Source organism: Paramormyrops kingsleyae, chromosome 23 (genome assembly GCF_048594095.1).
Source record: "Paramormyrops kingsleyae isolate MSU_618 chromosome 23, PKINGS_0.4, whole genome shotgun sequence".
NCBI lineage: Eukaryota > Metazoa > Chordata > Actinopteri > Osteoglossiformes > Mormyridae > Paramormyrops > Paramormyrops kingsleyae.
Window position 1 is genome coordinate 20,369,577 of NC_132819.1, and position 13,744 is coordinate 20,383,320.

Consider the following 13,744-nt stretch of genomic DNA (forward strand, 5'->3'; position numbering starts at 1 on the left):
ATAGCTGCCGTTTTTAGGGCAGCATGAAATAACCAGAACAAATTAAACATTCAGACGACCACAACCATGTCTGGGGGCCACAGGAGCAAAAGGTCATGGGAAAAGGGGTCATGCACACTCACCAGACCAGACCTTAAGGAGATGCCAGGCAGTGTGTTTATTTTCATACTCTGTTTTTTTTTGTGAAATGGTGAGAAATTTAATATGCAAAGTGTAAACTTTCCAGTATATAACAGTATGCCTGCTGCAGTTTTCTAAGGTTTTTGAAGGTACATTTTCACGTGATCTTGGCCAGAATGAGATGTTTGAGTGTCTGTGTGGGTTGGGTCAGATGGCCTGTTCTCCACACTGATATTTTGATGGAAATAAGACAGACAGACACTCACTCACTCACTCTCTTATACTCACACACACACACTGCAGTCCAATCAGGAGTTTCAGTTAATAACTGCTCATCCCTGTTATTAATCACAGTTAACAATGAAACTCACCAGTATGACTGCTGGAGTTTTCTGCATGTAACAGCTCTGCTTGGTACCTCCATCAAATGTAGACATATCCATCATATTTACAGATTTTATATTACCAATAAAATAAATACGTCTTTTAAAAAAGAAACCTTAAAAAAGTACAAAAGTGGTGTGTACTCTTTAGTCCAACCCTATGAGTATAAGATCACTGTTAGCAAGCTGAGTTGGGTTTCGCTTCTCTGTGAAGGTCAGGTGATCTGCAGAGATGTGATTGGTCTCCAAGACAGCTGCTGCAGGGAGATATCCACCACGCCAAAGGCAATAGAACAGCAACACACTGAATATTTGCCTCCATTTTTTCACAGAGAAGTAGAAAACATGATTGTCCTTTAAATGTCTTTGTTCAGTGATGCACACTGCACTAGGACAGAGGGTCACCTGCGTTCCTGAGGGCTCAGACGATGGATACAGTGCTGTCCCCTGTAAGCGCTCTTAATGCACTGTGGCCAGTTGGCCCAGTCTTCTGGACCCGTTCAAAATTCTGTTCGCTTACCGATGGTTCCTCTGGTAGCACATACAAGTGTGACGTCAGACCACAGCACGGTCTCTGCTGTCTTTTTGGGGTTGGATTGGACCCGGCCAACACCAAGCCTCCTCACTTCATGCTCAACAGTGCGTTTCGTTGGATGACGGCAATGCCAGAAACCAAAAATAACATTGTTTTCCCTCTGAAGAGATGGCTTACAGAACCCGGCTCAAGGTCTTCAGAACTCAGAAAATCCACAGTAATGTGACAAACTATCGGGCAAAACCATATTTACAAGATCGGTCCATTTGGAAAAGGTGTGTAAGAGAACTGGTCTAAGGGGGATGCTGGCTTCGGTGTGCTCCAGGCCTTTCTCCACACTGACCTCCACGATTCAAATGGACCCAGATGCTACAAAAGACACTGCAGTCCCTCAAAAGCCACTCAAATCTCTGTTAGTGTGACTTTGTAGGCATCTGCTAGATGGTCGATGCTCAGAATGAATGTATCCTCATTGGAGTAGTGCTCGATAATGTTGTCATCCATGTTGACCAGAATCCTGAAAGAGAGACGATGTAAGCTTATCATTAGCAACCATTCATGTCATGTGCCTACAAACACATTAAGGTGACACATATCCATAGTTGGATCTCATAATTGTCTTTTGTTGGCATAAACCCCATTCTTTACCCTTTTTTGTTTCTCTTGTAGACTTTAGCCATCCTCTCAATAGGAATGCCATATTTTTCTGAAATCTGAGGGAAAACAAAAAACTTTGTTGTTAGTTCACCGGTTCCATCATGATCAAATCTAGATATTCTGGACCTCATGATGCGCATCTGTGCACAGATAATAATGACACCAGAAATGGTCCAAATGCAGAGACAGACTCACCGCGTCCATGAGACCCTGTAATGTTGGGGACTTCAACACTAAAGCATCGAAGACTTCATCAGACTCATTCCTCACGTACAGGAGCACTGGGGGATGGAGAGACGGCATTTCCGTTACAGACAGCCCACGCGATCTGTCTGTCTTCTCAGAGTCATTGTCTACATCCATGTGTCTATAACCACAGTCATTTGAGCAGATAGGTATAATCACTGCTGAAAGCTGGCCTGTGTTCAATCCTCTGATTTTCTTTTATGCTGCAGTTTTATGGGCTTCTAAAAGTGCTGTTTAAGTGGCTATAATCATAGCTGAGATTTTACAACCGTGTCATGGTGCTCAGTCATGCTGCCTGGACACACCTTTCTTCTGTAGGTCCCCCTTCATCTGCTTGGATGGGGAGGCACTGTATTCATCCTGAGATGGTCTGAATATACTCTTTACCACCATGCTTCTGTAAAGGCCAACAGAAGAGAGCCCAGTACACCATCACCAATACATCATAAGAACAGTCACCGATCTCACCTCCCAATAACAACCAATCAAACTGTATCAAAACATTTGGGGGAGGAGCCTCCACAAGGTGTTTGGAATTTGTTCTATTCACTGCAGAGATGGACTGTCAATTTCCGTTCTTTGGAATCTAAACACTTACCCATCCTTCTCAACCTCCTCAGTGTTGATGGCATAGATCTGGGGTCAGAAAAAAAGCACACAGGCATATCTGGTCATATATGATCCCCAAAACCTCGCGCTCATTACTTCCACTCAACGTCTCTCCCGATTCCATGTCTTCAACTGTTGGCTTGCACTTTTTTTTTCCAGTTTAGCTTTTGTGTGACAGTCTACAAGCTCCTCTTACCCCCCCAAATCCCAGTACACTCACCTGCCCTGCCCTCTGCAGGTTTCCAAAGTGAACATCGGGAATGAAGAGGACGGGCTGCGAGTTCAGGTCCGTCATGGTCTTGAAGTAGGTGCAGTCCACCTTCTTGGGCAGTGGTAGGGCTCCCGGCCCACCGTCTTTCCCTGGTGACCAACAAGGAGCTACATTAGTGCAACACAAAGAGGTAACTTTGGTGAAACACTGCACCCCCCATCCTAGCAATGTGACAGCAACGTGGGTCAGATATGTGAAACACGCAGCCAAATCTCTCCTGAGCTATGGCTTCTCCTTTGGCTACTTCCTGAAGACTGTTTGGTCTGATGGCTTAAGCCCAAACATTTGAAGGTTGACCTAGAATCCCTTGAAGGTGAGGCTGGTCTTCAGAGAAGTGGGGGGATCTGGCTTCACATCCTGCACCAGCGCACATCTCACCTTTGGATTTCTTTCGGATCTGCTTCCTCTCCTCATCCCGGATCTTCCTCTCCGCGCCCTTGGACCAGAAACAAACTGTCTGTCAAAAGCTCTGCTCCAGTCCTTTGTAGAAATATGCTCTGTGCATTATCCTAACGTGTATGTTGATTTGGGGATTCATAATGAAATATTCTGACACTTTCCAATCTAACCACTAGGGGGAGAACTTCCACTGTGGTAACCTCTGTGCACTTTGACACCTCTGGGTCTGTGAATGAATCACGTCTGCTAATTACTGTGAAGCCTTCAGCAGGGAATTTGGAATGGGATCTAAGGTGTTCACAGCCCACGCTGACCTTGTCACAGAAGACCTTGATCTGGGTGTACGCTCGATGAAGTGGCTTGTTGCTGTGATTGTTATAGCTGTAGGTGTCGATCTGGATCGTCAGAGGAAGTCCTTTCACACCCTTCTGGGAGGAGAAGTCCGTGCTCAGGCAGTTAACTGTGATGAAGATCTGTCAATCAGAGGGAGGACGGTTATCTGATTGGTCAATAACCAGCAGATCGACCAATAAAACTGGCCTATGAGAATTTCCACTCACACAGATCTCTGTGTTAGAATTCACTCAGGCACTACATTCCAGTTTAATTCTTGCCTAAGCTGAGCTGCGTATTTAACCAGATTATAGCGATTATATAGCTGCATGCATAATGAAACAGATTAAGCACCTTTCTTTAGAGAACAATAGTTCCACTCCTGAAATGTGACCACAGTATTTTAGTTACCAGTCTGCCTCTTAAGAACCTCTGTTACCCACAATACCCATCACTGGCCAGTCAGAATAATCAACCACCTGTGTTGTTGAAGGAACTGCCCCAAAACACTGCGACCTCATGGCCTCCCACAGTTCAGACTGGGGCCATCAGGCTTTGCTCTTGTTTGTTCTTTCATTCATAACATTTGTTCATGTTTCCTCCAGATTGGCACAGAGATTTTAACAGATCAACAGCAGCTTCACAGTTTCACCCTTCAGTCTAACACTCAGGTGAATGAAAGAGCAGACCAGCCCCTGGTGTGATACAGAGTCTCAGAGAATCAGAGAGCAGACCAGCCCCTGGTGTGATATGAAGTCTCAGAGAGTCAGACAGCAGGATAGTCAGCAGTCTGCGGACGAGCGTAAGTGGCTGAGCACAGGATAGTCAGCAGTCTGCGGACGAGCGTAAGTGGCTGAGCACAGGATAGTCAGCAGTCTGCGGACGAGCGTAAGTGGCTGAGCACAGGATAGTCAGCAGTCTGCGGACGACCGTAAGTGGCTCAGCACAGGATAGTCAGCAGTCTGTGGACGAGCGTAAGTGGCTCAGCACAGGATAGTCAGCAGTCTGCGGACGAGCGTAAGTGGCTGAGCACAGGATAGTCAGCAGTCTGCGGACGAGCGTAAGTGGCTGAGCACAGGATAGTCAGCAGTCTGCGGACGAGCGTAAGTGGCTCAGCACAGGATAGTCAGCAGTCTGCGGACGAGCGTAAGTGGCTGAGCACAGGATAGTCAGCAGTCTGCGGACGACCGTAAGTGGCTCAGTACAGGATAGTCTGCAGATGAGCGTAAGTGGCTCAGCACAGGATAGTCAGCAGTCTGCGGACGAGCGTAAGTGACTCAGCATAGGATAGTCAGCAGTCTGCGGACGAGCGTAAGTGGCTGAGCACAGGATAGTCAGCAGTCTGCGGACGACCGTAAGTGGCTCAGCACAGGATAGTCAGCAGTCTGCGGACGACCGTAAGTGGCTCAGTACAGGATAGTCTGCAGATGAGCATAAGTGGCTCAGCACAGGATAGTCATCAGTCTGTGGACGAGCGTAAGTGGCTCAGCACAGTCCCTTTGAAGTTTTGTTTGCTTTTGTTGATGAATTCGGTCAGCTGGTGCAGGTTAGGTGTGCCGGTTTGAAACAGCCTGCAGAGGGGTTTAATCTGCTTGCTACCAACTTAGTTTATCTAACCACAACATAACAGTTGCTTTGCATGTAGCAAGTAAGGTGCACTGAAGTCTGAGTTACTATTACCACTGCAATAAGCTGGAGACGTCGCAATGACTCTCTACCCATGAAGAGCAGAAATGCTTCATTTTAAAGGCTGGTCCGTTCTGACAGAAGGGTTCACCTCTCGCTTCATTTGAGGCAACGTTTTACAACCGGATACCCGGAAGTGCACTGGATTAAAGCCCCTGTGAAACACTCTGATCTCCATCTGGAACGCAGCGAGCCCCCCCCCCGCCGCCGTTCCCGCTCCGCAGATCAATGGCTTTCCAGGAAACTGGTGCATGCTCACCGCCGCTCCGGATCAGGCTAGCATGTCTTCAGGGCTAAAGTGCACCTTGGAATTGTCACATAGCTTTAGGCCTTATTGAGCGCACAGATGGTTATCAGAAAATGACCGGTGGCTTCAGACAGAAGAGGCTATGATCAGATCATCCGATTCAGCTGCCTAATATCAACGGGAATATTTCAATCTTAGGTTAAGTTTTGCGCTTTAAAGTCATAGCAACACATAAAATGTGTCTATTATAATGAAGAGCAGCGCAGAAACACATCACTATTAAGATATGAATAGAGTCAGACTGGATCAGTAATTTAGCTTGGAGAGCATGGTGCTCAGCACCACAGTGAAGATCTGTTTTAATTGGACTGAAGGCTCCACCCCGGGGAGCGGAAGGTGGGGGGATGTGATCAGTTAATTCAAGCAAAGCTCCAGGAAAGCAGCCCGGCCTGTGACCAAATATTTACTCACAGAAATGAGACAGAGGATTTCTCAGGTCCCCCACCCCAGACAATACAGACAAAGAGACATTTGACACGGGGGCAGAACCGGGCTTGAAGCCTGGGGCGGGTCACTCAAGCCAGCGCACCGGCCCTCCACCTGGCACCGGTGAAATCCGAGCTCCGTCCCGCCGACAAGGAGCTGAGCGCAAAACAAACAGGCTGTGGGGGGGGGGGACCTCGTGCCGGTCACAGGTCACTGCTGCCTGGCCCTGGGGCAGCGCTGAGAGGCAGACGCCCATCCCGCTGGGGTTGGGGGGCAGCACAAACACACACACACACACACACACACACACACACATACACCCCCCTCAGGGCTCGGAACAGTGCCGACACCACAGGTCTCCCCACCCACGCCGCCCAGTCTCTTACATTCAGATATTTGTGTACAGAACAGAAACGAACGATCCGATGGCAAACGAATTTGAAAAAGCACTTGGCTGCTTGCGAAGGCGTCCATCATGCATGACAATCCCACGAGGCTCAGTGCAAACCCAGGCTCATTCACGGCCTTTTATCAAACACAGGTGAAACATGTAGAAGCGGGTGAAATGCAAAGAAACCCCCCCCCCCCCGCCCGCGCCTCCGAGGGCACGTGTGATGGGAGGGGCGCAGAGAGCTGCTTTTCACCTTTGCGTCTTCGTTCACGTCCCAGGTGAAGGACACGGCGTTGTAGGCGATCTCCTCGATGTTGCCGATGGTGTTGAAGCTCTCTTTGTAGTCAGCTGTGAAGAGCAGAGAGGAACAGGCGGCTTCTCTTAATAAAACGTGCTGCTGATGGAGTGAAGCTGCTATGAAGTTTGCATAGGATTCTGCTTCGTGAACATCAGGGGTATCAGGGAACGTTATTTTTAGGCATCCAACAAAACAACAGCCAGCTACTAAAGGGTTTTAAAAGTCAAATAAACCTCTTGTGCCTTGTGATCAAGTTAGATAAGATTGACTTAGATAAGAGTTCCCATAAAAGCAATAGACACATGTAATCTCTTAAAGATAATGCGTTTTGGTAAACAAACAGGACTCCTTCAAAACATCTGTATGGTAAGAGAGTGAAAATCAATCCACTATGCAGAATTTTGAATTACTCGTTTGAATTACTCGTTTGTATAGTTCTTATGTTCTTATGAATTGTGAATGAACCTCTCTCTTCTGTCTATTGTTAAAAATCGATAGCATGAATCTTCAGCAGAATTCTTGCAAATTTTAAACAGCTACGCTAATTAATTCTGCCGTTCGCGTTTTAATCGGTTTATATTTTGAACATGTGCTTAACAACATGTCATCGACTAGACTGCAAGATCCACAACACCATGCGTTTCATTTTACAGCACCATGTGACTCTTCTGGGATGAGGCATTGTTGGCATTGTAGTCTTTTCGGGGTGATCTGACGCCCCGTCCAACATGGCAGCACCAAGCAGGCCGGGAACAGTGATGTCAGCCATGGTGGCCGGGACGCAGCCAGGCTGGCGTTTCGTGGGGGGGGTGAGGGGGTGGGCCGCTGGCTCTCGGTCTGTGTTAAACAGCCCTATTCAAATCCTGGATCCTATGACATGTCCTGAGGCGTTCGGTGTAATCAGGGCTCAACTGCTATTCAAATCAATGCTGGAGTGTCGGGTTTCACTTCCTGCAGGCCTGTCTGAGCCGCTTTGTGCCGCCATATGCTTTCCAAGGGTCCGTGTCACAAAGACGAGCCCCTCTGCACCTCTGGGTCACCCCAGTATGGCCTGGCTCCGCAGCTGTCTCCCCCCTGCTATGATTACACTTCATCTATTCCCATAGAGTAGACAGGTGTCACACTATAAGGCAAAGGTGTGGCTCAGTCCATCTCAGAGACGATTCGACGGGGGGGACCTCAGGCCTCAAGGCATAAACCTCTTACGGGGAGGGGGGGGGCACTCTGAGAAAATTCACTTTGAAGCTGTGCAGCAGGTAGCCAGGCCAGAGGCATCCTGCAAAGGGCCGCGATGATATGTCCACATCTCTAACAAAGAGTGGCGATCTCCTCACGGTTTTTAAGCAGAAAGGAAATCTCATGAGTGCATTTAGAACTATTCTGGCCTGCATGGGTCTGGAGTCCACATGGGAGAGAGGGAACTGACAGTTAAATAAAGTTATTTCAAAACAACTTTAGAAGCCCAAAAGCTACGAAGAACTAGAACTCCTGCTGTTCACTGGCGCCTCAAAGGACTCTGGGAAATTCCTCTTTCTGTCCATACAAGTCACCCCCCCCCCCCAGCATGTTCCCACACATCCACCTGCATCTGTGCAACACACGAGTAGCAACTTGTCGGACACCGAATATCTCAGAGATACTTTCCTGACTCACGAACACCGCCTTTGAATACCGATTATCAGTAAACAAACACCCTGAATGCTGCCCTTTCGTTTTTTTTTTTTTTCTGTCAGCCATAGAACTGTCAGTGAACTGCAACAACGACGACGACGACAAACCTGTGAGCTCCGCACAGGCCACACCCCCCCCGCAGAGTCACAGCCAGGGGCTTGAATGCACCGTCCACTGATCAAAGCCGCTCTCGTGCAATAAAAGGAGCACAAGCCTCACTGCTGATTACTAAACAGTTTACTACCATCATTATCAACATCATAAAAGAGACGGATGGGAAAATAGGACGCCAGTCCCCCACCCAGTTAGAAGGGACAATAAAATGTGATCATTGGGAGAGAGACAGACCTCAGATCAGGCAAAATGGTTGTACTATAAGGGATTGAGCAATAGTGATTTCTGCTTTGTGAGAAATGAACTGAGTAGTTCCCTGTTACAGGTTACATGGTGCATATCGGAGATGCTTAACCATTCATATAACCACAACCTGCCTGTTACGCCTAGAGGCATTGCGGCTCTTTACTACACACTGTGACATCAGGGCTTCCACACACACACACACACACACACACACCCATTAATCACCGAGCCAGCAACTGGAGATCCAGCGTGTCTCACTGACCAGACCCAGCAGTCTTACCGATGTCCAGGACCCGCTGCTTGGCCGTGTGCTGCCGGCTGTGCCAGTATTTCCAGTATTTCAGCTGTTCATCCCGGTTCTTCTCTGGACTGAACACCACCATGATCACGCTCTGGGGGGGGGGGGGGGGGAATGTTACAATACGGTCATCACAACGGGTGGGCAGAGTGGGCGAGTCTGTTTGCACTGACATCGATCTCAATGTGTATTTGGCCTCACTCTTCTGGACACTAATTTCTTCTACTCAGGAGCATCATAAAAAGACTATTCCAAGGGCCCCTGAGCGACGGGGACTGTAAAACATTTGGAATGTACTGGATTGGTATGGCTAGGGGCTCCGTGTAATATACTCTCATGGGGGCCCGAAATCTCTCTCTGCTTCCACTGAATTGCCGGGTGTAGGTGGAAAGTTCAGGAACAGTGTGAAAGCAACCAACTTACAGATTTAATTAACAATTTAACAATTTGTCATTTTGCGCAGAACTAAGACTCAACTTGGTTTTATTTAGTATTTATTCTGAAATGGTCATTAGACTTTGACATGCCCTTCCCACAATGCACCGCACAGCACTGGCCTTCCCACAATGCACCACTCACCCTGACTTTGCTGATAGGGTGACGCAGGCCCTTGTTGGCACTGGTCTCGCTCAGGGTCACTGCATAAAACTGGCCCTTGTTCAAATAGGTCATGGGCGCCTCTCGCTGCTTCTGTCGCAGTGACTTAGTGGCATCCAGCACGTACTGGAAGGTGTCTCTGAAATGGAGGTGCGTTCCACAAATGTTTAATTCGGCGTGGGAGCAAATGGGCCTCTTTGGAGGTGCTCGGCATCATGGGAAGCCCCGTCCATGTCGCGAGGCAGAACGGGGTCGCGGACGGTTGACTTACATGCCTGACTGGTCGTGGACAAAAGCATCAGCACCCAGGACTGATGACGGGCAGAACTTCTGTTTGCAAACATAACAAGCGCCGTGTGAACCAAGGAGCAACCAGCGAGATACACAACGAGATATTAAGCGGTCACATGACCAGGAAACATTTAATGTCAGCGTCCAGGGGCATAGGAACCAGGACGACGGGGGGAGTGTGTACTACCCAATATTTAATTTGGCTTCATTCACTCCCCTCCCCCAAAAAACAGAACTTTACATTTAAATTATTAAGTGTCCTTCTCAATATCAAATTCTCTCCTACGCCCTTGTCAACATCTAACGCACAACATCTCAGACGTCTGGCCGGGCACAGAAACCTGAAATGGTAGGGTGTCATTGTGCCTGAATCCCAACCCCCATCCCTCGACACCCCTATCGGGCGCTCAGGTCTCCCCCGCTTCCCACCGCGAGCCCCAGGCAGCCCCTCACCTTGCGCTCCTGCTCGTAGGTGCTGTCTGGGCTGCCTCTCTGCTCACCTTTGCAGTACGCTCCCTGATACCCAGGTGACACGCTGAAGGGGCTGACGTCATACCCACGGGCATGCCCCTCCCCCGGCAGCCTGTAGGGGGCGTACGGCTCGGTCTTCAGCAGGGGTCCGGGCGCGGCGCCGCCGGAGCTCCCCGCGTAGGGGTCTCGCTTCACGTCCGGGTGCTCAGAGTTCAGCGACAGGTTGACGGGAACCGTCTTCAGCACCTGGACGCGATTGTTGGGCGCGTCCAAAGCCATGTGGCTGGTGCCAGCGTCCAGTCCGCTCCTGCGAGGGACGCACAACAGCGCTGAAAGGCAGGATGTCGTTCCCATAGCAACGCCTATCGCACCTTTCACTAACGTTATATGTCTCTGCAGATAAACACCCTGGAAGCACTAACCTTTTCTCATGCTCTTCTGGGGACTCAGCCCCTTTACTGTTGGAAAGTAGCCGCTTATCCTTAGGAACCTGGGAATCACATGCACACAATGCAGAATGCAGATAAGTTTGTGTGTGTATCCAACGATGGACCAGTAGGGTGTCTCCCAGTCTTGCACCCTATGCCCGCAGGCCCCACCATGACCTTGACCTGCTCTGTATTGCTCCAGTCACCGCGACATCATGGATGGTTTAGGGGCTTCTACAGCGATTAACTGCCGCATCAGACTGAGATAACGGGAAAACCCATGGAAGGCCAGTGCTATGCTAGCCATTAGCAAAGATGCTAAAGCAAGACTGCTTCAGCGAAACCAGTCCGAGGTGTGAGCTCTGTCAGTCTACAGAGTCACGTGACTTTACCCGGACAGCTGCCCCGCCCCCAGAGCGACCACTCACCTTATAGTAGTCGTAGAGCAGGCCGAGGGCCGCCACGCTGTCCTCATCACCATTGATGCTCATCATGGCTTTGGTGGCAGCTGTCAGCGGGTTCTCCAGATAGGTCTTCCAGGCCTCATCCTCGCTGGTGTAGATCCTCTGTGGGTGCAGGGACACCTCATTTGGGACCACCACCACCAGCCGCCTGCTGAGAAACAGATAGACCCGGTTACACCAGTGTGCACTAACCCCCCCCCCGCCCAACAACACACAATCCAAGCTTCCATGTATTGAGTGTTAGCGTAGCATACGCCATGTCTGTACGGCCACCTTTTAGTACAGCTGTAAAGATTATTCCTACTGTCTCTTTGGAAGCTCTTGAATCTAGCTGACAGCTGTATGCTTGAGCTGTGTAATCTTGTAAGTCGTGTTATAGATGAAACTCTGCTAAATAAGTTCATGTACATGTAATAAGTTCACGTGCTTAAAAAAAAAATGGTACAACCTTTATCGAGGGGTCATAACAAAACACCGTAAACACTCACTTAAATTTATCTGTTCCCCAAGAAACTGAGACAAGATCTGTGACTCACGCTCACACCAATGACCGCGAGCCGCCCCGCCAGCAAAGTGGGGGGGTCTGTTTGCGCTCACATCTACCATGCGGGTCGAGCAGGGCCATGCGGGTGCCATGTGACCTGTCAGGCGTGGCGTGTTTACCTCTGCGGCCGTTTCCCAGCTTGGCCATCAAAAGGGGCAGCGGGAACTTGAGAAGCAGAAGTCAACACCTGTAGAGCAGCGCTCTCGCCAGTGTGCATACAACATGATATCTCTCCGTGTCTGCGTGTGCGCCGATCCTTACATCATCTCCCATGTGCTGTGGGATCCGCTCTCTCCATCTATCAACAACCCCTTTTCAGATCTTACAGAGCCACACGCTTCTGCTGCTCATTCCTTACACCTAAAGTAACAGTTGTTCTTCTTCTCACTGCGGCTAACGTAAATCGGAATGAAGGATAAGCCCTGCCTGTTAAAGTTACCCCTAGACCCTCACCCAGGGCATTACAGAATCTGCACCTGCAGGATACATGGCCGGGGGTGAAGATCAAAGTCTAAATGGACCCCTGTGATAAGGCCTCTCCCAGAATCCTACAGAGCCTCACATACAAACGACCCAAACCAACTCGAGACGACAGGTTTTGGAAAGTCCGAGTTGTCAGTGCCTTGCTGGTGTTGGCCGAAACAGACCCAAATATTGAGACGCATTAACGCGCATGCGTTTGCTGACTGGCGCGAGTATGTGTAAAAGATGACTGAATCACTCATATTTCAGTACAAACACATGACACGCGTGTGAGATGTATTTACGGGTGTGTCTGAAGCCGTGTTGATGTGCAATACATCATCTAAATCCTGAAGCTGTAACTGAAAAACAGTAGGTGTTTTTGAAATAAAAAATAAAGGAAAAATAACAAAGAAAGTTAAAAACTACCTTCAGATCGCTGAGTCGAAATATGAGCCTAATCTAATTTTTTAAAATTTAAGCTTCAAGCACTGAAAGACAAACCAATTAAGCAGGTAATAAACACAATGTTTACCAAACAGCTCATTATCTAACTAGAATTTATTAAAGCTATACTTTATGTTGTGAAATAATTCATTTCACAAAGCAAAGTAGGTTAAATAACAACGACAATTAAGCAATATATTATAAAATGCTATGTTTATTTGACAGAAGTCACACTTTCATTCACATCGGAATGTTTTAATATTAACAAGCTTCGATCTTAAGAATTAAAAGCTTAAAAACTGCTTTTTTCCACTGCCAAATAAATTAAATAGCCTACAAATGTACACCCACCATAACCGGGGGAGCAAACGTAGTAAAATCGAATCTACATACAGGATCGCATATCGGGTGAATACGGATATTTGGCCGCATTGCTAATTGCAAGATTTTCCCCGCATCGCCTCTGAATTAATGTAATAAACTCTGTAAAAGAAAAAGGATTGTGGGACACTAATATACATTTGTAAAAACTTTTTTGTGCTTATAATTTTATTGTAAACATTTTACGGTCTATATTTTATCGTTATTAATCAACAATTGGCAGTATTCAGGATAATACAAACGGATGCCAGGGCGGAGTACACACCTACACCAGAACCATGCGCCATCACTCACCTGTCCGGCTCCTGTGACATATCTCGCTCTGTCTCCAATTTTCGCCCTGAAACTGGACTTTCAAGTCGGTGCAGATGCTGTTGCTGTCGCAGAGATGCCGCAGCGAAGCCGGGATACAGGTAATACCGCTTTTTAAGCTCAGACCAGTCTTTGCAAAGAGCCCGAGCCGCACGGCTTTGCCGCCCACCCCATAGAAATGTACAGTTTTATGTGCGGTACCGACACCCAGACACTAACCCAAAATGTCCCGGTCAGGCGCCCATGCACCCCGCCGGCGGATCGCGAACAGACTCAGGATTCTTTCACAGAGCATTAATTAAGATAATAGGAAAGACGGGCTGAACTTTGATTGGCTGAAACTGGTTGAACCGGCAG

At 48.3% G+C, this 13,744-nt stretch overlaps 1 protein-coding gene across 4 annotated transcripts; it reads right to left on the reverse strand.

Annotated features, from left to right (window-relative positions):
• Positions 1 to 133: 133 nt before the first annotated feature.
• Positions 134 to 13,683, reverse strand: grhl2b (grainyhead-like transcription factor 2b). 4 transcript variants are annotated; one of them, XM_023820129.2, is made up of 16 exons: positions 13,370 to 13,683; positions 11,206 to 11,389; positions 10,772 to 10,839; positions 10,332 to 10,656; positions 9,859 to 9,917; positions 9,570 to 9,726; positions 8,973 to 9,084; positions 6,617 to 6,711; positions 3,535 to 3,693; positions 3,200 to 3,257; positions 2,771 to 2,910; positions 2,540 to 2,577; positions 2,247 to 2,338; positions 1,891 to 1,976; positions 1,687 to 1,751; positions 134 to 1,555 (listed from the first exon to the last, which is right to left on the reverse strand). In XM_023820129.2, the coding sequence occupies exons 1-16, from the start codon at positions 13,387 to 13,389 to the stop codon at positions 1,441 to 1,443; spliced, it is 1,773 nt and encodes a 590-aa protein (XP_023675897.2). In that variant the 5' UTR covers positions 13,390 to 13,683; the 3' UTR covers positions 134 to 1,440. The 4 variants fall into 4 exon arrangements, with proteins under 4 accessions (XP_023675897.2, XP_023675896.2, XP_072561506.1 ...); XM_023820128.2 differs by having other exon boundaries at positions 11,206 to 11,392; XM_072705405.1 differs by lacking the exon at positions 13,370 to 13,683 and adding an exon at positions 13,341 to 13,361.
• Positions 13,684 to 13,744: the final 61 nt, after the last annotated feature.

Bases quoted from the DNA above. Each gene is read 5' to 3' on its own strand.
- grhl2b (XM_023820127.2), bottom strand. From the start codon at position 12,002: ATGCACACTGGCGAGAGCGCTGCTCTACAGGTGTTGACTTCTGCTTCT. The intron at 10,657-10,771 runs GTTAGTGCTTCC...CGTCCCTCGCAG, and splicing joins CCAGAAGAGCATGAGAAAAG to GAGCGGACTGGACGCTGGCA. The intron at 2,339-2,539 runs GTAAGTGTTTAG...TGGCCTTTACAG, and splicing joins GAGGAGGTTGAGAAGGATGG to AAGCATGGTGGTAAAGAGTA.